The sequence below is a fragment of the Linepithema humile genome, chromosome 7 (genome assembly GCF_040581485.1).
Source record: "Linepithema humile isolate Giens D197 chromosome 7, Lhum_UNIL_v1.0, whole genome shotgun sequence".
Taxonomy (NCBI): Eukaryota; Metazoa; Arthropoda; class Insecta; order Hymenoptera; family Formicidae; genus Linepithema; species Linepithema humile.
In genome coordinates this window covers 18860367-18883453 of record NC_090134.1, presented here as the reverse complement: position 1 = coordinate 18883453, position 23087 = coordinate 18860367, and the positions used below count along the sequence as shown (strand labels likewise).

General features: G+C 42.7%; 4 protein-coding genes across 8 annotated transcripts in view; 2 read left to right on the top strand and 2 right to left on the bottom strand.

The window, feature by feature from the left end:
• toy (twin of eyeless) overlaps window positions 1-9430 on the top strand; it is an 80040-nt gene extending 70610 nt beyond the window's left edge. For all 3 annotated transcript variants that reach the window (XM_012363213.2, XM_067358617.1, XM_012363211.2), the window contains 3 exons: window positions 370-596; window positions 941-1203; window positions 4187-9430. In XM_012363213.2, the coding sequence (XP_012218636.1) occupies window positions 370-596; window positions 941-1203; window positions 4187-4275 (579 nt within the window). In that variant the 3' untranslated portion in view covers window positions 4276-9430. The remainder of the gene's footprint in view (window positions 1-369; window positions 597-940; window positions 1204-4186) is intronic.
• Window positions 1-23087, bottom strand: part of tsl (torso-like) — a 311116-nt gene that overhangs the window by 70009 nt on the left and 218020 nt on the right. The window lies entirely within an intron of this gene.
• LOC105669957 (transmembrane 7 superfamily member 3-like) lies at window positions 9520-14483 on the bottom strand. The gene is given in 11 exon segments (XM_067358640.1): window positions 9520-10704; window positions 11758-11889; window positions 11997-12018; window positions 12021-12072; window positions 12122-12215; window positions 12448-12616; window positions 12903-13171; window positions 13625-13661; window positions 13664-13860; window positions 13863-13951; window positions 14362-14483. Coding segments are annotated over 11 exon segments (1593 nt in total). The 3' UTR covers window positions 9520-10294.
• Window positions 14729-23087, top strand: part of LOC105669973 (ankyrin repeat and SAM domain-containing protein 1A-like) — a 46759-nt gene continuing 38400 nt past the window's right edge. Inside the window, exon 1 of one of the 2 annotated variants that reach the window (XM_012363201.2) lies at window positions 14729-14980. In XM_012363201.2, the coding sequence (XP_012218624.1) occupies window positions 14877-14980 (104 nt within the window). In that variant the 5' untranslated portion in view covers window positions 14729-14876. The remainder of the gene's footprint in view (window positions 14981-23087) is intronic. The other variant, XM_012363202.2, reaches the window with a different exon arrangement.

Below are 23087 nucleotides of genomic sequence, written 5' to 3'. Positions count from 1 at the left end.
CAATCGCAATTAACAAATTGGAGGAGAGCGGCGTGCAAACTCGCGCGGATGTTCGCGCGGGATGCGAAAAGTGTGTCTGGGCGTTAGATTTCGCGCTACCGCGGGAGCGTACGAGAGCTTCGGTCGGATAGAGACGCGAAGATGGGCGAGAGAGAGAGAGAGGGTAAGAGAGCGAGAGACGACCGGGTGGTTTAGGGAGTGAGGGTATTCTCTCCGGAGAGGAAGCAGAAGAGAATCGTGGAGCGTGAACGAACGCGAACGAGTGCGAATGCGAACGAGTGCGGATGATGCGAAATGCCGTGTCGGCGGCGCCGAGTGTGCGGCTGCACACTTATCGTGACAAAGGCACCGTCATTGTGTCGGTTGCAGGTGTGGTTCAGTAATCGCAGGGCGAAGTGGCGTCGAGAGGAGAAATTACGGAACCAGAGGAGGGCGGCCGTCGATCAGGTGGTCGCCGGCGGCAGCGGCGGGGGTAGCAGCGGCGCCGCGCCTCCCGCGGCCACCCCCGCAACGCCACGGTTGCCCTTAAACGCCGGATTCAACGCCATGTACTCGTCGATACCGCAACCAATCGCCACCATGCCCGACACGTACAGGTAGGAGAATCTCGCGATAAAGCAACAGCATTGTTTCTCAAATACAAAAGTTATGCGCAAGAATAAATATCGAATACGCCCGATAACTTGCGGTGAGCAGCGATATCTCTTGCTGCGCAAAACTAGAATAATTTTTCTCTATTGAAATTTCGCTGAATATCATTTTGTTTCGCAAACATCAAATATGTGAATAGCTGACCTTCAAAGATTCTAGAATTTCATTCAAAAATCAGTATTATTATATTTAATTCATCGCTCTACTGCATGCCGATGTGTGTTGTGAAACATGGAGGCATTGTGTTGGCATTCGCTCTTTTTAACGTAGATACCTTTCTTGTTTGTAGCTCGATGTCAAGCAGCTTGGGCGGGTCAATGGGTGGAAGCTGTCTTCAACAACGCGCCGAAGGCTACCCGGCATACGTGTTTCACGAACCTCTCCACTCGCTCACGCAGTCCTACTCTCACGCACACAGCGCGGCGGCGGCCGCGCACTCGCAACCCCATCGCGGCATCCCGACGTCTCACGGCGGCACCCCCGCAACGCCGGGAGGACAACCCGCTGGACCAGGTGGGGCACCTTACCAGCCGACGACCTCGACCGCGACCGGTGAGTTCTCACCACGATCAATTTACCGTATCCTCCGCCCCTCGCACTTTCAAGGTCGCTTAAGAATAATTTAGATTGCAAGAATAATTAATTAATGCTTGCCAAAACTAATTTGCTCTGTCACTTAGAGAATGTACGAAAGAGAGATGTGCCGAAACACATACCGACGGTAAAATGAATTATTGAAGTAAATTCAATATTTTTTATCGATGTTTGAGTTCTTTTCTTCATCGATTCTCTTTATTTAACATTTAAATTTTTATCATTCGATATTTCTTAATTTTTTCAAGCCTTGTTTTTAAAAATCTCTCTCGTCTATTATGTTACGGTTATCGTCTATTGAGAATATCAATGTTTCACGTATATATACGATACATACACGATATATGCGCGTACTGTATTATTGTAATTGTGAAATTGTTTCCCATTTCCAATAGCTTACATTATATTTCGAAAATTTGCACAGAACTGAGCAATGACTCGTCGATGTGTGAATGAAGCCACGCTAAAATTAGTTTTTGCTTTACAAGTTTTCGTTTCCAATTTTCGCCCGACACAATCGTCGTTCCTTCCCCGTGTTCTAGCCGGCTCAAAGCGCGAAATAAAGCGTCGAGAATTACCTAGGAGCCTCTTCACACGCAATCTACATAGCCCTGTTAACAGAAAGAAAGCGAGAGAGGGAGAGAAAAGTGAGAGAGTGAGAGAGGAGTGTAAAGAGCGCGATCGCGGCTCCATGCTCGCCCACGGAATTGTAAAAGGATTTTAAAACAAATCTCGCATGGCGCCGCTGGGCTGAATCGAAGAATGGGATGTTCGGCGGTTTTCCAACCCCGCCGATGTAGTTGGTGAATTTTCCATTTTCTCGACTCCGCTTTTCTCTCTCTCTCTCTCTCTCTCTCTCTCTCTCTCTCTCTCTCTCTTTCTCTTCTTTTTGCGCGCCGCTCGGCTCCTTCTTTTCTCTTCCAACTCTCTTCCCCTATTATCCCTTTTCTCCGTCTATCTTCACATCTCGCCCCCTCTTGCCTCTCGTTTAGCAAAAGCCACGGAGGGTCGCGCCTCCTCTCGCAGCCTGCGCCGCCTCGTTCTCTCCCTTTCTCTTATCCCCTTCGCTTCTACACCCTTCCACCCTCCGAGGGTGCGCTCGCTCCTTCATGTCTATCCATCTATCCGTCCCTCTCGTTGCCCTCCGAGTCCCCCTTTCGTCTCTTTCTCCGCATCTATTTCTCTCTTTCTCTTTCTCTCCCTCTCCCTCTCTCTCTTTCCCTCCCTCTCTCTCTCTCTTTCTCTTTCCTCTCTCTCGCTTCCTCTCCCTCCTGAGGATATACAGGGGTGAACAGAGGATGTGGATGGGTTGGGTCTCGCCTCGGCTGGGCGAGCGCTCAATAACGTGCGAACCCAAAGGGGAGGAAATACGGGGGTGCGCGGCGTACCTACAGGAACGGAGCGGAGCGCAAGCCGGAATGGTGGAATACTGCGGAACACGCGCGCAGTGTGTCCCACCCCGCTGTCCCTCTCGCCATCCCGCATACTCTTCTCGCGGCCGCCTTTCTTCCTTTCCGCTCTTTCGCCCCCCTCGTTTTCCCGCCGTTCCTTCCGCACCCGCGCCTGTTCCCGCTCCTTACGTGCGGAACGAGCCGCGGGTTATCCATCATAATCGCTTTACGTGCACGAGCGCCGTAAGGACTTTCACCGCGCTCGTTAGCGCCGCGCCTGTCCCGTCGGCTTTAACGGCGCCGTTTTCATAGCTAAGTAGCCGTCCCCGGAGTTAGCAAGGTTTTGGCCGCGGAAATGTGCGTAATCGCGCGAGTTGTCGCGCAGCTGGCGAGCACCACGGACGGTGAACGAGAGTCACGAATATTCGATTAATTCTCGACATCGAGGAGACGGTGTTCCTCGGATATGAAATTGGAGATGGAGTTCTGGGGATCACCAGAATGCAATCGAACGTTCGCAAAGTATCCTCGACAGTTTGTTTTGAGTTCTCGATTGCTTTTGAATGCGTGAAAACACGATTCGATATTACAGAATTTTAGCGCGTTAAATTTCACGAGCGAAATATAAAAGATTTTTTTCACCCAGCACTCAACGTCCGCTATCAATAGTCTCAACGTAGTAATTTTTGCTAGATAAAGGTAGATTACGGTATAATTATGGCACGCGTCCTCGTAACGCTCGCCAAATTGCCCGTCTTGCCATTTTATGCCATAATTATAGCCCACGCGAGAGGAACAAAGTTACGACGCGAGGCTGCATAGAGCGTAAATGTTTTCGCGGAAGTTTATATTGGATTAGACGCAGCTCGTTAAGGTGTTTAATTCAAATTGCAGAAGTGTACGAAGCCGCCGCCGCGCTATCATAGCCGAATCCTATTTATGCAACCGTCACCGTGGGCGTTGTTCGCAAGTGCGTTTTGCATCGCCTTCCGTAAATACGTGCTCGGTCGTTTTTAACGAATTAGTCCCGCTGCGTTTCACGCGACTAACGATGCGCTCTCCTCACGACGCTGCCGTCGCCGAGGTCGACGCGGGTTGTCGAGTGTCGTCCTTTCTACCTGACGTGTAAATATTGAAGTTAAGAATAAATCCAACGCGATATCATTGCTCATAAAAATTAATGTCAAAATAGATAATACCACTGGATAAATCAAGAATTTTTTAAATTACAAAAATAAACAAGAATGGTATTATAAAATAATAAAATTAATTTAATAGAATCACAGGACGAATAGCAAAAAATTAAAATATCAAAGGCAATTATTTTCCATGAGGTTACATCTTGATATTATCGAACGGAGACAATACCATCGCAAAATTAAATTCCTCTCTCACGTATACTATGATTCAATCCCGTCAAGTCTTTCCATCGATACGCTTCACCCATTCGAAAGTACTTCTTATCTCCGCGTTCTCCGTTTCCCAAAGCCTCGACAGTTCACGTTCCGTCGCAGCGCGCTCAATCGTCCCGGCATCTTGAATTGTTCCAGGAGTGATATCGGCGGGCGTCTCGGTGCCGGTGCAGATCCCCTCGCAGACCCCGGACCTGACGGGCAACTATTGGCCGAGGCTCCAGTGATCCCAGCTCTTCGGGTTCCCGCCCGCGAGCTTGCTCGTAGGCCAGGAGAGCCCGCCGCCGCCGAGCGTCACCCCGGGCGCGGTGCCCCGACCGCTCCTCGCCTCTCTCGGGATACCGACGCAGTCGACGCAGCATCAGGCCCCCAGCACACCGGCGACCACTCCCGTGCACAACTCCGACACCAGTGAGTGAGAGGATTGACTTCTCGTGACGTGCTCCGTCGCGCAGTGATCCCTGTCCGAGACACGGCGCGCGGCATCCTTTGCCGCGCGCAGTTTGCCGACGGGCGACGCCGCGATTGATGTGGAGAGAGAGAAAGAGAGAGAGAGAGACGCTACGAAAGAAGCTCGCTCGACAGACGCCAATCTCTTCGAAGACGCGCAGTTAGTGTCGGTTGTGCGTGGAATGAACCCAATCCTGAAAATGATGACGCAAGTGTCCGAAATTTCTCTCCACTGTCTTGTAAGTTGAAAAATTTCGTTTGCCCACTTTTCGCGATCACTTATTTATGAATTAATGGTTTTTTTTCCATGCTGATAAAGCTGTTACCAGAAACACGTTATCGAGTGCATGCTTAAATAATGTTGGAAATAATTCATAGTGTTCTAATTGATCGGACAATATTTGATCGCACGTAGAGCTAATATCACTTCGCTGACCGAATAATAAATCCTCGCAGGCCGGATTGATAACTCGCGTCCTCGAATGTTTACGACCGTCAATTTTCTGAAAGGCAATACTTATCTACGAAACTATTCAATTTTAGATTAAGAGATAGAATAGGTTCCTCCCTTCTTGAACGATTTGTAAGTTTGCCAACGCCTGCATTGACGATCGTAATGGGACGACGTACCGTCGCGAAATTTTGAGAGAAGCCCGACAGACCAGCAAATCCCCCTTGAAATAAAGCGAAAAGATTTTTTACTAACGACCCGATTGCAGAGTGGAATTTTAGGCGGCACGATAAGTTTTGTAATTCGAGCCGGAACCAATCGACATTACTTATCTTCCACTTCGTGTCTGATCTAGATTTCGTAGATGTATACGCATAACCCGGGTCACGCAGGGTATTCACGTACTCACGATAGTGTGTGTAAATGATTTACGTTACGCCACCGACGTCATTACATCGAGGACTTACGCGTGAAAAACCACCATCGCCTAATGATCATCGAGTTTACACAGAAAATGAATTTTTTTTGCTTAAATAATTTCAATTTAATCTTCGCCGCGAGGAAAGTCTTTTTCACCGAGTGCCATAATGCCGGGAAAGTTATTTTTCACTTCATCCCACGCGCGCGAATTCTCCCTTTAGCTTCCCGAAGATCGATCGATGTCAAGAGCATTCATTAAATTTACAGCCGTTCTCGTTTTTCGGTATCGGAGAGCTTTATTACCGGATTTATTGGATACCGCCGGGCGCATATTGTTTGCCGCACGTTGTATCGGTTTCCGGCAAATATTTTCCTTCGTGTAAGGGCGGCCGCGAACCGCGTGGAAATTGAAAGGGAGCCGCAGACACGTAGGCGGCTCCCGCCGAAATATATTCTCGCGAGAGTTTAGGGTGGTAGTCCTTCCCGATGAGGCTGATTTTGTTGCGAGAGGGAAGGTTTGCGGGGGAGAGTGGGGGAGAGAGTTGATAGCTGCCTGGAGGGTGGCTTTTTTCGGCGATGCCGGCCATCGTGTCTGCCGGCAGATATGGCGTCGGAAGACACCGCTCTCGAGAGGCTGCTCGCAGCTCGGTCTACGTTCGTTTGTGAATCGTGTAAAATCGATCGATGACTTGTACGGAAAATATCCAAACTATTCGAAGGAGTATAGTCTTAATATATATTTGTATTTATTTATAATTTTATATTTATATTTTTTTTTTTTAAATTTACGATCTCTTTTGTAGTTTATTTATTTGTTGCACTTAATAAAGTTATTATTATTATTATGTCAGCGTCTTGACACTTATTCGGATTATCTCCCGAAATGTAATGAAGAAGATGATCTACATAAAAATCGTATGGAACCACGTTCCGCTGCGCTTCGATTCGCACATGTCATTAATTTTTCTGTTGGTTTATTTTTTTTTTGACTTTTTGGAATTTTTGCATTTTAATGCGGGTGGTTATTCATGCGGAGGTTCGTCGTGTTTTACAGGTGCAACCGAACGCGCATAGGGATCGCTCCCCGCATGTGTTTCAAAGTATACTATATTTAAACCTCACCGAGATCAGTGTGCAGAATTTATCGAGAATAGCAATATTGCAGTTTCAAATCCCCCCTCCTCCCTCCCTCCTCCCCCCTCCCTTTCCACCCGATGTAGCATCGCGGATAGCATTTTTCTAAACCTCGCGTAAACCATTTGACGACAGATTTGCGAGCGAGAAATCGAAATGTTCGATTTGAACTCCTTTATTTATAATACACATCTCTCCATACGAATATTCATCCCGGTTCAAGGTACACGATTCTAGATTAAGACAATCCAATCCCCCGTAGCTTATACCATCGTTATTACCATAATGAAAGCACAATGACGTACGAGATCGTAAAGAGTACACCGGCGTAACTCTATAGAGAGATAATGCGTTTCGTAAGTGTAACGCCCGGAGGAGGCAAGTAGCATGAGACGTTCGCGTCGGTATTTATTGCTATTAATGTAAACGTATCGCTGAGATAACAACGGACCGAAAACGATGATTCGTCTTTCCGAATCGGATCGCGAATATTTGGTGCTCGCAATAACGAGAGGTCTTATCGGCACTGAAAAACTCGTTAATTCGTCGCCGCGCACACGATCGAAGCACACTCTTTCGATTACGCTGTATAAAGATGATTGTAAGATAGCATTTGTTACTCTCTTTAGACCAGTACTGTAAATTAGAGATAACTATCGCTGTATATATTACGTACGTAAGTAAGTCAGACGAATTCCAGTTACGTTCGAGCGTACCTACCTTATAGACTACGCAACATCTTATCCGTGTATTCAATGTTTTCCCTCACCGAAGTGACGACTCCGTTACTTACACCGTGCAGCAGCAGAACTTCAATAAAGTCAAATGATCTGAGCCTACATTTATTCACCTTTCATTTCGCGAATCACTTTCGAGCGCATGAGCTTTTCCGGAGGACGAGTTTTGGAACGGATCTCGAAAATGCATATAAAATAAATTGCCAGCAAGTACACGAAAAATGCAGAAATTTCACGCAATGTTCCACGCATATTGTTTAAACGAATAATCCGGACGAATGAGGCAACTCTGTTTATCGGTCTTATAAAGCTACAATCTTTTTTACAAGCGATATATTATTGCATTATGGAATTTTTACAATTTTAGCGATCACGATGTTAAATTTGACGATCCCATTATTCACGCCAAACGAGGTAATGGCGTAACTTTTAAACCGCAAGGAGATACGCCAACCACCTGTATGGTCTTATTGTAATTTCGACGCGTATGTATATGCGTGATCTATTTAATCGATGCATTTCGATCACCACCTGCCGGAGGTGTAGTAGCACGCTTTTCAGTAATTGAGTCGCGCCGCACGATCGCATCGAATAATTAGTCACTGATTCGTAGGTGTGGAAAAAAACAGCGTGAAAACAGCGACTCGATATTTTCGAATTTTATCGTTCCAGAACTCGACGGGGGGTTTTTTTTCAGAGAGCGACATTTCCGATATTTCTGTCGCGATACGAACATTTGCAAGTATCATCTTTTTTTTCCCCTTTTTTCGTTTTCGATAACGCATAACGATCGTTTTTATGGACAATGCTACGCGCGCCGTAATAAATGTAGGTGACGAACTCTATTAATCAGCAGCCAATAAATAACCATGGATAATATACGTTGTGTTAAACAGTAACGTGTGAAGTATGTAAAATTACGCCACCCGGAGTAGCGTCGCTCGTTTCTCGTCGGCGTTTACACGGTCACGTAGGGCTTGTGTAAACTTGTTGAACGTTTGTACGCGAAGAGCACTTAACGGGGAATGTACTGTACATTAGTAAATTTATATTTTTGGAAGAAAACGAAAATAAAACAGCGTGAACTCTTCTCTGAGAGCGCTGGGAAATCTTCGGCGCATCTGTATAGCGCCGCTGTAAAATCGATCTCGCGATGATAAACTTCAGTTCTCGAGACAACCTTTATTTAAATCCGTCAGTGCCACTTCCTTGTTATAGAAATTTCTTCGAACGTAAAAGAAACTCTAGGAAAACTTTCTTCGAACGTTAAATTAGAAATGCAATTTTTTATTCGAAAGATTTTTCTGTTAAACTCTTGAAATATTTTATAATTTTGTTGTTTGTATAAATATAATGAGTAATTTGTCATATTATATAATTTGGAAGAAATAAAATAGAGAAAAATAATCAAACGGAAAAGATATAAAGCGCCCAGAGAATCCGCAAAACAAAGTGTACATGTTTGGTGTCTTTTTTTTCTAAAAAATGTCGACGTTAAATAATTAATTTCTTAAACTTATTATGTATTAACATTTTGAATATGTTGTAAACAAAAAATACTTCTTAAAAAATTTACACAAATGAGATAAAATTATTAAATTTAAAAATAAACCATGGATACGTTAGCAACGTTTACGATGTTTACTGTCACCACTCGAAAAAGTATTTTAAGATGAACTCATTACGTATATCTACTGAACAGTCGCGTATCATACATGTCTGCATACTGGATTCTCTACAAACAGGCGCTGCACTTGCAACAGGCTGTGCATTTCGAGAGGAGTAGATTAAAGTAATTCTCATTTATTACGTTATCTTTATGAATCTGCGTTTGCATAGAACCTTTGGATAGAACCGAACGTTACCGCAATTTTATGCATGTAAAATGCGTTCCAGCGGGGAATTATGTTTTAATCATTACGCAACCAACATGACGCGGAAGTGGTTACGCGACTTTCTTATTATCTGTAATAATACTACTAATAACGACTACACAGTGTATGAGTATTAACAAATTTATTAATGAGAATAATATATTATTGCGACAGTAATCTATGTAAGTGTTGTGAATAATGAGATAATATTGTTGCTGTGATTAACTTTAAGATTGTAAGTAGTAGGAAATAGAGGAAACCACTGTTAGGTGTCACTGTCTCAATTCAATAAATGTTATTTCATTTTAATGCCAAATCATAATTTTTTATTTTAAACATTAATACATTTTCTGTCCCAAAAAAATATTAACTCTTACACACATACATATATATATATATTATAGTATAAAACAAAAAATATAAAAAAATATATTTTTTATCAATATAATAACTATACTTGCAATGATGCATCATTATATCATTATATAATCTACGATTGCTCGTACGCTTTTCTTAAATCATCTTCGTATAAAATAAACATCTTTTTATCTAATTAAGATCAGAATAAATATCACAGTTGTCAAACAAAAATACAAATTTACACGTGTTAAACATAAACACGTCTCGCATAAATGTGCATCATTGTTACACGTAACGTAATATAATCTATGATTGCTCTTATGCTTTTTTTAAATCATCTTCGTATAAAAATAAACACCTTTTACTAATTAAGATCAAAATAAACATCACAATTATCAAACAAAAATACAAATTTACACGTGTTAAATATAAACACGCCTCGCATAAATGTGCATCATTGTTACATGTAACGTTACGTTTCGTTAAATGAAAATGTTTTAATATTTAGCACGATATAATGAGGAAAACAGGTTTGTATACTTGCATCTATTTATGTTTATATGAGATACGTTATTAACCGAGATATGCGACTTGAATTTTTAACAAACGTAAACAGAGCTGCTGCAAAAATTGTTTTTGACATCTAGTTTAAAAGTAATGAGTTTCAAAAAGTTTAAAAAATTTTTCATATTATAATTAAATTTAATAATGTCGACGTCGGTAATATCTTCTTGGACGTTTTGCGAAATTCGTTTTTCTGCCAGAATAATTACCGTGATGAGAAGAATGCGGGTTAGAGCTGCTAGACAAAGGTACTTCTTCAACTGTTGCACAAGCGTAACAGTGTAAAATCAATCGCACTGCTATGCAGCACAAAGCAGAGTATCAAGATTGAATCTGAAAGTAGCATCAATTCACAAAGTGCAGTCAATATTAAGAGTCGCTTTAATATGAAGAAGAGCGATCCGGACATACCTGCATATTGATGCGGCGGATATACGAATGCTAAACGAAATCCGGATATGGTGACGCTCCTGATGAAGGTAATAATAATGTACTTCAAATTGCTTCCAACGTAATAATCGATCGCAATAATCACGAAATAAGATCCGAGAATCGCGTTTATGAGTATATTGCGTATTTTGATCGCAAGGATAGCTATCGCAATCATTAAGTTTAAGAACATGGACCAGAATAACCACTCTCTTTTCAAAACATAAAACATCCACGCTACAAAAAAGTAATAATTTCTTTAGATTAGAATATTCATTTCTATCGCAATGAAGTCAACGTATGTCGCACCTTATCGCGCGCAAAAATTTTGGCGACCTGATTAACGACGGATGATCGTACGCTGTCCGTTACATCGTAATCATCTGTTTTACATCGGTGTGCGGAGTGCAAGTGGTCGGTTCAGAATAAACAACAATCGCGATCATCTGTCGACAGGGTAGATCGGTCCAACTCGCCGCGCGCAGTTGCGTATGCACGCATCGCGTAATCTAAATAGGTCCCGGCGCAGAATAAATACGGGGACACAATTAGGTAAATGCGAATCTTCCAAGCTGGTTATACCGTGCCGTGGGAGTTCACGCCGAGGGGGAGACAACACGCGTTGTGTGTATATGTGTGCACGCATATCCCGCGCGCGGCGGACGCATTTTTGCGTTCGTTCGCTCCGGCGAGGGTGGCGAAGGGTAGTCGCGGCGTTATGGTGAGAAAGGTGGGAGGCAACGTGAATGTGCCACACCGCTTCTGCATGGGGGATTCGACGGGCGAGGTTTCCACATGAGCGGCCAGCATTGATAGAAGCTACGGGGAGAAACTGACTGTGCGCCTCTCATCCCTTCGCCAAACTCGAACTAACTTCGGGGTAGCGACGGCGCTCCCACCCACAGCCGCGCGCGTTCTATCCCTCCGCTTTTAAGCCTGGCTTTCATTATTTTCCTATAATTCGCAACAGCCCTTCGCGAACACCGCGGCGTGGAGAGGCTACCTACGGTTCCCGCCTTCGCCTTCCCTATCCCACCGCGTCTGCTACACTCTGGACCGCGTTTCGTGAAGCTACAAGATTTCTACCGCTGGAAGATATCTAAGAAGTAAATTAACTTTATTCGTGCAAAAGGATATAGAACGAGCACGATAACTGTCTATTGAAGAAGGAAAAACGTCAGATCACTGATTCTTTACTTCTTATTTCTATTTCTTATTCAGCATTGTTTGATATTAAGCCTCGTACTTATATGAAACGTGAGATTTTTTGGATCGAGATATAACACGTACCTGGAGCGTAGTGATATATGATGCACGCGCACAGGAATCCCAATGGTAAATTGACTGAGTAAATAAATTGATTTCATATCACCGATGAGATTACACCAGGAATGGTCGTCGACAAACCTATCAAAACGTTAACTGGAAGATAAAGCCATGAAAGCCGTGCGTGTCTTCTTGAAATAAACTAATGCGTTTAATGTATATTGTTTCATTAAAATGTTTGATAAAAATTGATGCATAATTACTTCCAGTAGTGTGATCGCCGGTATACCCACTGCTAGAATGTACCCGAAGATACCACTCATCATACAACTCGATATATATATATATATATAATAAACCCTCTATAAAAGCAAATATACATTCTATTGCGCGGAGTAAACTAAAGTAGCGTAGTAAAGCTATAGAGTAGACAAAACCAACGATCAGGATGAGTGCGCAAACCACCTTCAGAAATATATCATCTGAAAGAACGACAAAGCTACAAATAGGTAAATATTTTACGAAATATTTAGTGTAATAGTGATCTCTCAACGCTGTAATAAATTTATTTAAAGAAAGAAAATATTCTTTTATATATTTCATGTAGAAATATAAAACGTATAAATGTGTAATTTTTCAAATTTTCTGTCAACAAGCTAACATTTTCGCTCAAAAATTTTTTAGTTTTACAAGAAAAAATAAAATCAAACGTACTTGAAACCTGACAACTCTCTGGATAAAGTAAAGGGCTACAGGCATACGTAAAGATCGGGATATAAACCGAGGAGCGATCTTCGTAAGTGGCAACTGCGGCATAAACGGATCCTGTGCCGACATATGCACTGTAGATACGTCTCATAGGGTTTGTAAGAGAGGATGGTATCTACCAAGGAATTCTTAATTATACGCTGATCCCTTTTAAATATAAACCATCAAGTATTAATTATAAAATCGTAACATTTTATAAATAGTAGCCAAGCATTAATCGCCGCAATTATTTCTATTAACAAATTTCTATTACCTTGCATATCGTCACTCTAGCAATGCATATTAAAATAAGCAAAAATAGAGCAAAGATCATTGATAGTGATTTTTTTACGATATACATCGGCATTAAAGTATTTGATAAAATTGAAATTTTATTTCGCCAAGCTAGCGTCATAAGATACCTTGTTGCCGTTTTGCGTAATGTCTTGCACGGTCAGCATACTCGTGATCGCCTCGAAGTATGTTTCTGGCGTGAAGTCTTACCCAGGTAAGTAAAGACGGTACATTTTGTGCTCTAACGTTTTATCGCAGGAAATCGGGTGTCCGTTAGCGGCCAGCGCCGAAGCTGGCTGTATATCCACTATTATCGTTTCATTTTTTGTATGCAGCTTTTGATACGGCGCTACCTCAATATCGAATTCCATGTTACATCCACCGGGGATCGGCGCTGCGGGGAACAACAATCGACCAATGAACGACGCCGGTGGATTCTCTCGATAACCAATTTTGCCATTATGCCTGCCGTCGAAAACGGTTAGCTATTCAACCCATTTATCCGCGCGACGGATAATAGAGATGCGCCGCAAATTAATCGAATGCACATCTTGGTGCGACATGCAATTTATTTGTGCTATCGCGATCAATGTAACACGGCTATTTAATTTAGCATAATGTATAATTTTTCGGTCTTTATCGCGCAAATAATGTTTAACACGCAAGACTTGCGATTGTCTTTATAATGTATGGCCATTAATTTTATATTATTTTAATTGGCAGCGTTGTGTCGGCGTTAGATTTCATTCGATTAAACGCTGCTCAAAAAGGAAAGTGCGGCAAAGAGAGAGAGAGAGAGAGAGAGAGAGAGGGGTGTGAATTGTTAATTGATATTATTTATACTCATCCTTTCGACCGTATGTGACAATCACGAGCAACATGTTGACGCACTACGTACGTTATCATTCTTCAAGAATGCCTGTATTGGGACTGTTATATTATCGGTTTTAAAGTACAGACCAATGTTTGATCCGAATAAACTTCTGTTCGACACTCTGTCGAGCATCGTTTTGTCGTAACCTATCGTGATATTGTATTGAAACGTATGAACTTGTAGCACAATAAACCAAACATCTGACGGAATACTACAGTGATGGTTGCATGACTGACTGGATTGAATTTTAGTCGTTGTTTGAATACGCTATTCTCTTTATGATTCCATAAAGATACGTCAATGTTTAGGTCAATAATTGATATTATCTGCAATATATGTCGAATACAAATAATTACGTAAATACTTTGTTATTGTACAAAATAACAAATATTTTTTTATGCTTTATTAATCTTTTATTTGCTAGGTCAGGGTTATCTAGCTTATGATGTCACACGAGCAAACAACTTAAATATAGCTTCCTGGATACGAAGCAGAACAAAAAATCTACGTATAATAGTTATCAACCGCCTACGTATTTCATAATTAAATCAATAAAACATCTTTAACCGAGGCATAGCAGATGTAATAATTGTGTGACGGCCGTATATAAAAAATCTGATGTTTTTTCTTTTAAAAATTGATTAATCGTCTAAGCAGCTATTGTCTGCAAGTTGTTTGAACTCAGCCGAGAATATTGAGGTTATGTACGCTTACCAGATGAAGCGGATTCAATAGTCGTATTTTCTAACACCGTCGTTGCATATGCCTTATCGGCAAGAAATAACGGCACGATCAATAAAAGGATAACTATATTTCGCTTCATGCTGGCTCACATCACGTGCATTTTACCAATGTATCTTGCTCAAGTCGTTCCTTAGGTGTCACCCGGCGTTTTGGTACAGCATCCGTACAGTGCAACAGCTGTCACTTGACACTCGGCTGTGTACGGCGCGGCGCTCGTAGTACGGCGTTACGCGCGGCCTCGCGCCGTCTCGCTCACTCCATTCATAAGCCACGTGTCCTGCCGTGTCGCCATCTCGCTCGCGCTCATTACGCATTTAAGTCAGTCTAGTCAGTCCAGGTAGCCTCGCCAGGCCGCCGCGTAGCGGCGCGTCAGTCAGCCCAAAGATGGCCACGCTGGATCAATGAAACGCGAGTAATCGTAGTGAAAACACAAATTGACAAGTGCGGGCGAACATCGCGGGCTCGAGCGCGGTGTAAATGGACCATGGGCAAGGATCAGGAGCTGCTCGAAGCAGCGAGGAGCGGCAACGTCACCGTGGTCGAGAAGATTTTGGGCCAGCGAGCCAAGAGGAGTGGTCCATTGGCAAGGTGGGTGTCACCGCGACGAGCACTTTTGCTCGCCGCCGCCTTTCCTCGTTGACGGGAGATCATTTCCGGGTTCACGATTATCCTCGCCGTTCACGGCACCACGACGGTTCGACGGCCGATGTCTCATCCGGAGTCATCGACACGGGCACGACTCTCATCGTCTCGCGCATTCCATTATCGAACCGCCGCCGCATCGTCGTGCTGCTTTCGACGTGTTCCGATTCGCGTCTCGCCGATAAGGTTGCCGCAATGATCCCTCGGCCTACGTACTCACGGTTTGCTTACTGTTTCGCAATTTTCTTCACGGCGATCGATGAAAAAATCCATGCGATCGAAGTTGAACTCCCACGGTGAATGAGCACCCTCATCCTTTTATTTTCTTTTATTATCTTTTTTTTTTTCGCACGATGATGCTTCTTACGATAATTCCCTCACGCTCGATCGAACGCACCGTGTCGTCGTTCGATTAATTCGCGGCTGTCGCGATTGACCGCTCGCCAGGATTTCTGCCGTTAGTTCTATACCGTTAATTACACGAATCATTGCCCGCGTTTCCACCTTTAATCTCGGTCGCGAACGTTCGCGTTATCGGAATTCCTGTTTCGATTTTGAGCGTCGATTAAATGACATTTTGGTGTTATGGTATTTAATATAAATGTAAGTAGTTTAATACGCTCAGCATATCTGGCTATATTTTTAGCTACATATACTGACTATATTTCATCGGTTTCTTTTCATCCAATTGTGATCGAATTATCTTAATTACTGTTATTACATTAATTGAAAACAAAGTGAATATAGCGGCTGAGTTTTGTACCGTGTAATTAAGAACATAGCACAATTATGTTGGAACATAATTATACTTTGTGCTGGATCGGCAGCTACATTTCGTTCTACATTCTTATTCACTGGTTGGTTGGTTATTCGTGATTTCACCGTGGCCATGAATCACACCGAGCACATACACTCGGTGACGTTGTATGCAGATGCGTTGATACTGAGCAAGGACTTTGCTGTCAATTATCTAAAGTCACACGTTCATGTTTCCTTCTCTGGACTGCTAACGCAAAATAATTAGCGTCGTTTAGCATTTCTATCTTTTTCTTTTTCATGCAGTGTCAAAGAATTATGTAACAACGCGTGAAAATATGTGAAAGGCGAAAATATATAAAAATTTGAAATCTCGTCGTAACATGGGAATATTGCGTGTATGGTTTCTGTATTTCCGCTCGTTGCTCGCAACGCGTTTATCGAATTGCTCTATTTTCTATTTGTGGCAGCAGATAGAGGGATCTATTTGACGAGCGGCTATTTATTTTCAAGAGTCACCGCGATAACGCGCGACGCAATAGGCTGCACGAAGAAACGAAGGGATTCTCGCTTTACCTTTTCACACAGTAGAGACACTATTAAATCCTTCGCAAATGAATTAACGCTAATTGCACGCGGTTTCACGAGCGCGTATATTACCGTGGGAATGCCCCGTAATTTCGCGTTTATTCGCGAGAACGCGCTGACGAATAATCGGATAGGCGCGAGCAAGCGTGTCAAGCTCGACGAAAAAGTTTCGCGCGGAAATAAATTAACGACCGGTGTATACGCAATGTCGTCATTATCAGTAGAATCAGAGTAAAACAATCGTTCATTCATCTATCAAGTGCTGTCGCATGGCTGTGTGAGCGACGCGATATTTGTATTGATTCCCGTAATATTACAATTCTATATACACTGTTCAAATTTTTGCATAATCACTTTGCACACAATTATTTTAAATGAGATAACATCTTTTTCTTTTTTCTATCATCGTGGCAATAAAATTAAAAAATTAATTGTTTTGCTAAATGCTATAGCCGATACTTATTTAAATAATATTTAATTGATTAATTCATCAAAAATTTTTAAATGAACTCAATGCTGAACGAATCTGTACTAAGCTTTTCTTTTATCGATTTATTATAAAACTTATATTTCTATGCTTTAAATATGATCGTGTGATTTTCGTAGTTAGGTAAATAATTCTCAGAATTCTGAAAAGACGAAAAAAACAGATGATTCATACTGATACGACTCCGTGCATTATTATTTAGAAGTCATATCATCGTTTTAATATACTTTGTACTATCGCATTTACACAGACGATTAGTCACCGGACGTGTAGAGAGAGTCGATCGAACTCCGAGATGCGAGTCGGAATGAATTTATTATCACGTCGCATCCTCGCCTCATTCAATTACACTGCGATCGCCGATCGTGTCGTTCCGAGCGAGCGACGTTCTCGTAATTAGTGAAACACCATCGTCGACTCGACGGCGCTCTTTATTGACCCAGTGCCACGAACTCCTCGACAAAGACGGACTTTGTCGATGCTTCTCGCTCTCCCATTAATTAAGTCACGCTGCGACGGCGGCACAAGAAGTTCACCGTTTGTTTTTCGAGGGACTCGTGCGTGCATGCGTGCGTGCATGCGTGCGTGCGTGTCACGTGCTACGAGCGTATTCACGCATTTTAAGAGCGATTTCGTCGCCAGACTGGTGCAAAGAGGTAAGAGACGTCGAGAGTGAGAAAGAAAGAAGGAAATCCTGTTTATTATTCTGGAACAAGTGCCTGCCAGAATAAAGCAAATAAAGACGATATTAACAAATATATATACTCTCCTTCATATTTTCCTTGATAAACATCAAAACTCAAAGTAAGACGAATTATAATCGAAAATTATAAGCGAACTTTCCATTTAATATTGATTAAACATTGCTTGAAATTCGATTTTAAAATCGAATTGTGACTCAAGGTATTTAACATAAAAAATTAAAAATAATACATTTGTCATAGAACACACTATGAAAATCAATAACCTAAAAAAAAATGCGATCAATTTTATTATTATATGTACGAATATTCACACAAATAATTTATGTATGTAAAAAATTGGAAGAAAAAGACAAATTCGCATTTTTTTTAAACGTTTTTTTCGTTAGAAATGAGCAACGATCTCTCAGTATTGTTTCCTAAATATATCACGACGAACGCGCCGCTTCTCTAACGAATTGTCCCTCGTGTCTGCCATTGGTGCCGCGCAACTTGTCCATAACTACAAAGGCAGCCCGCGGCAAAGTTCTCCCGCGCGATCTTCTTTCCTCGTTGCTCCGCGACCTCTTCACCGCCCGACGCGCGTTTGCCTTTTTGCCCTTCTCGTTGAGATCACAGGAAAGCAATATAAAACGCGACCGCCCTGAGAGAGCGTCCCCGAGCCCCTCGGCAACACCCCGGCGGGGGAGGGGGGGGGGGAGAGTTGAGAATATTTTGCGATGCTAATCGCGAAGTGGACGCTCCACTTTTCGTGTACGAGCGCCCGCGAATGTGTTTATCCTTTGTTGGCCGCTCGCTGTTGACTTTGTGTTGGTGTGATAATTTGAATCATGATTTCGTGAAAGGACTTGGCAGATTTTTCGGGATGTGATATGAAAAAAATCTAAAATTTCACGGCAACTGATTGATTTTTCATTTATACACGATAAAATCTCTTGCAAATAATTTCGTGGACCGATTAAATGTATCATGATTATAATTCCATGAATTTTAATCGATCGCTTATTAACTTGCTCATGTTACGCGACTCACACTTTAAGATAGTTTAAAGATTTTTTAAGCCGAATATACATGTGCCTTTTCCTATCGATGAGGAATCAAGTGCAATTTCTTCAAGACTAAACTATATTTAAAGCACTCTGTGTAATGGCATTAAGTGCAAGTGCTTTGGAAGTCTCTTTTTTTTCGTGGCACCTGTCGCCAAGTGTTCCCGAAGAAGGACATTCGGCTACGTCAGCACGTAGGCACGTATCGTACCTCTCTTCTTTGCCAGAGGAAACTATCGATTGATGCCCTAGCACCCCTCACATGTATACACCCTCACAGCTTTCAAGCTTCTCTCTCGCACTCTCGTTCCCTCTCCGTCCCATCTCCCATCCCAACCCCCTCCCTCTTTCTCTCTCTTTCCCTCGCCCTTTCCCCCCCCTCTCTCTCTCTCTCTCTCTCTCGCGCCTCTCCGCTTTCTCTTTCACTCTTTCTCCCTCTCAGCCTAGTTTTCCTCTACGCTTTGCCTCCGGCAGAAGGGTGCGTTCGCGCTAAACACTCACGTTCACGGGGTCGAAAAGGGCTCTATAGGACTCCGTTTATCCACACACATCCGCATTTTATATTTGTAATCCCTCTACCCTTAAGGTGTTTACGGAAGCTCCATTAATATTATGCTTGTGTGCAAGTATGTTCGTCATCACGTCGTTCATTATAATACAACGCCGCTTCTCTGATCCTTTCTAAAATAACATAATTAAAACTCGTATATCAAGATACATCAAATTATTCTCCTTGATGTAAGACAATGTTACGTGCATTTTGTGTCGCGTCAAACTTATGCACGTCATAATTTCTTAAATTAATAAATGTTTCTGTTTTTTAAATACGTCTATAATTATTTCTCTTTAAATATACGCAATACTTTTTTTTATAATTTTAATTCATTGTATAGCATTGGTATATTAAAGACGCTCATCGGCACGTCACTCAATCGGATAAATCTTCTAAGCCTCTCTTCTTCTAAGCCTCATCTTTGTTTTATTTTTTTTTTTCGAATTGGTCAAGAACAATGACCACGGTTATTAACGGTAGTAAAAGTTCACCCACGATGCCCATTTCGATCGCGCAACTTCTTGATTAAGACCAACAAGAAATTACCATTATACGGTGTCCGACAGACGGTCTCTCCACCAACGATCGTCCTCCCCCTTGTCTGTATGTCTCCTGCCCTTCGTCCAATTCGTAATGTTCAGAGACGACGAGGGCATCGGACGATGTCCTTTTTGCAGACAATCTTCAGGGTTTAATTAAGGAACTTGGGAGAGCGGATGAACTCGATGAATGGGGCGGACGAAAAGCGAAAGAGAGCGACGAAGAGAAGGACGGGGGAGGGGAGGATGGAAAAAGAGAGTCAAATGTTCTCAGCTAAGCAGGGTCAGAGCACGCGAATGCTCCTTGGTCATTCTAACGTAGCTCCGTGTGTGTGTATTCGCACTCCGCATGTGTATGTATGCGGAAGCGTGCACGCCTGACGGCGTAACGCGTTTGTGTACATGGCTTTAAGAATTGCGCACTACCCTCGTTGTTGTTGGGGCGCGGAAAACAAACAGCCGTCTCGGCTCGACGATCGAGAGAGAAGGAGAAATAGCGAGAGGTGCCGGGCGGGAAGACGGAGAGAAAGAGAGAGAAAGAGAGAGAGAGAGAGAGAGAGAGAGAGAGAGAGAGAGAGAGAGAGAGAGAGAGAGAGAGAGAGAAGAGAGAGAGAGAGAGAGAGAGAGAGAGAGAGAGAGAGAGAGAGAGAGAGAGAGAGAGAGAGAGAGAGAGAGAGAGAGAGAGAGAGAGAGAGAGAGAGAGAGAGAGAGAGAGAGAGAGAGAGAGAGAGAGAGAGAGAGAGAGAGAGAGAGAGAGAGAGAGAGAGAGAGAGAGAGAGAGAGAGAGAGAGAGAGAGAGAGAGAGAGAGAGAGAGAGAGAGAGAGAGAGAGAGAGAGAGAGAGAGAGAGAGAGAGAGAGAGAGAGAGAGAGAGAGAGAGAGAGAGAGAGAGAGAGAGAGAGAGAGAGAGAGAGAGAGAGAGAGAGAGAGAGAGAGAGAGAGAGAGAGAGAGAGAGAGAGAGAGAGAGAGAGAGAGAGAGAGAGAGAGAGAGAGAGAGAGAGAGAGAGAGAGAGAGAGAGAGAGAGAGAGAGAGAGAGAGAGAGAGAGAGAGAGAGAGAGAGAGAGAGAGAGAGAGAGAGAGAGAGAGAGAGAGAGAGAGAGAGAGAGAGAGAGTGTTGTACGATCGAGCGTAGGAAGCCTAACGCCTGCAAACTGCATTGTGAGCACGAGAAAAAAAATGTAAAAAGAATTAAGAGCAGGGAAATCGTTGTCAGAGATTCAGAGATGTATTTTGCGAGACATTTGCTAACGAATCACGCGCACACTTCTCGTGGCGCCAACGATGCTCATTACTTCATGTCATGCGGTTTTTCGAGTTCGAGTGGTGCGCGCGTTTTGTCAGACCCGTAACGTCGCCCTTGCGCGATACAATTTCCTTTTTGATCTCCGTTACAATGGCATAAGAGTTGCTCGAGAAGCTGAAAGGGGAGAGAGCTTAAGCTTCGATCGTCGCGTGCCGCCTACGTAAAGTCAGCGATTTAGAGTACGCATATCCGAGGGAATGACGACGTTAATGACGATGTGCTTTGATGTGCCGGTCGTATAGTGGAAAAAGTCTCCCGCTTACGTAATTGTTTTGTAAACTGAACGCGATGCTTTGACGGCAACGTCACGTGGGCGTGGGATTGAAATGTGTACGTTTAACGAGGGAAAAGTCCCCGCATTCCCTCACACACGTGCGAGTTTGCGGTCGATAATGGATTCTACGAGCGATTTAGATCGCGTGGAATTAATACGGGCGGCGATAGCGCAATCAGTGATTTAATTATAAGATTCTTTCGAGTTTAATTATCAATCAAATCGATCGCTCGAGCGTTTCATCGATTGATATCGCATATCAAGGCATCGCATTCTAGATCGAATACATTTTGCCACTAGATATATAATAACATTTATTATGTATTAAAAGTTTTGCAAGAAATGAAAAAAAAAACGATTATTCGTGCTTAATAATCATAGTTTGTCCTGCAAATGCTGGAATGAGAATAAAATAAATAAACATATATATATATTTTTGCGCTTCAACTCCTCATATCGAAGTTATATAAGAGCTGTGCAAATACCGTGCTCTCATATGCCCGAGTTATGGCATTTATTAGTCACCTAAGGTCAATATTATGTTGGTTAATAACATTTCTCATTAAGACGCACTTTGACGCGGGGATGCGTAGTATATTATTAATCGATTATACATTGTATATTAATTATTAATGATTCTATTTATTTTCTTACAATATGCTATTTCGTGATATCATGAAATAGAAATCTCAGTCGCGTTAATAATAGTATAATACTTTCTAGCACTTCTAATGTTAGATTTTAATCGCTGCGTGCATTCATAGAATGTGAAAATAATGAGCAGTAGATTTAGTAGGTTAATTAGGTTTTGGCAATAAACTTACTGTTACGTGTTCAGCATTGCAACACTATGTCGGGCGACACTGTGTCAGTTAGGCAAGACCGCACTTACGGCACGTACGATCATCCGAACTTTATTACTGTGGAATGAGAACATTAATTGCGGCTTTTCATGCCGGCGTCTATTAGCGCGTGGAATCAAACACTTGATTCATAGCCATTCGTAATTACTATGGATTGAAAGAAAAAAATTCTCTTTTCGATTATATTTAAGTTTTTTGTTTTTGACAGCTAATTCTCGTCTCTTCTTCTCGCGTTTCACAAGATAAAAAAGAATATCATTTTTATACAAACTTTATTCGACCCTTTTTCTGGATATTCTCGAAATCCAGTCAATTCGAGCGCCTTTGAACGCGGACACTCAACGCTTCGAGGACGGCTGAATAGCCGCCGGTCCCCCCTTTCGTTCCTCCAATCAAATCCACTTGGAGAGAGACGGGATAACGAGAAATTTCTCTATGGGGCAAAGCGTTGCAGGAATATCTGGATATCCGATTCAATAAAAGGAAGTAGGAAGGTGGCGAGAGCGAGTCATAAGTCGCTGGAGAGGAGTGTGCTATATAGCCGCGGCTCTTCCGCTTTTCCCGAGAGAGCCGTCGTTTACACGGTGTTTGCAGGGGCGCGACATTTATCTCCGCGCGAGCGCAACAAAGGCGCGTAATGAGAACATGTGTTGGACGCAGGAAGCTTCATTAGCGAGCCTGTACCCGTTCTCCAGGCACATTTTACCACCTAACCGTCTGCGATGCGCCGATACCGAGAGCGCTATTTTTTGGTACCGCCAGGCTTCCGCGGAATGTGTCAGCAGTCGCGTGCTTTCTTCGAATTACGAAGCTAAAAAAGTACAACAGTTGATTTAATGCCGAGACACTAATAGCTTTCGAATTACAAATGATTGATATTTAAGAGCTCAGTGATATTAAACTTGACTTCTTTATGCAAAAAATTTGAAAGAATTATTTTTA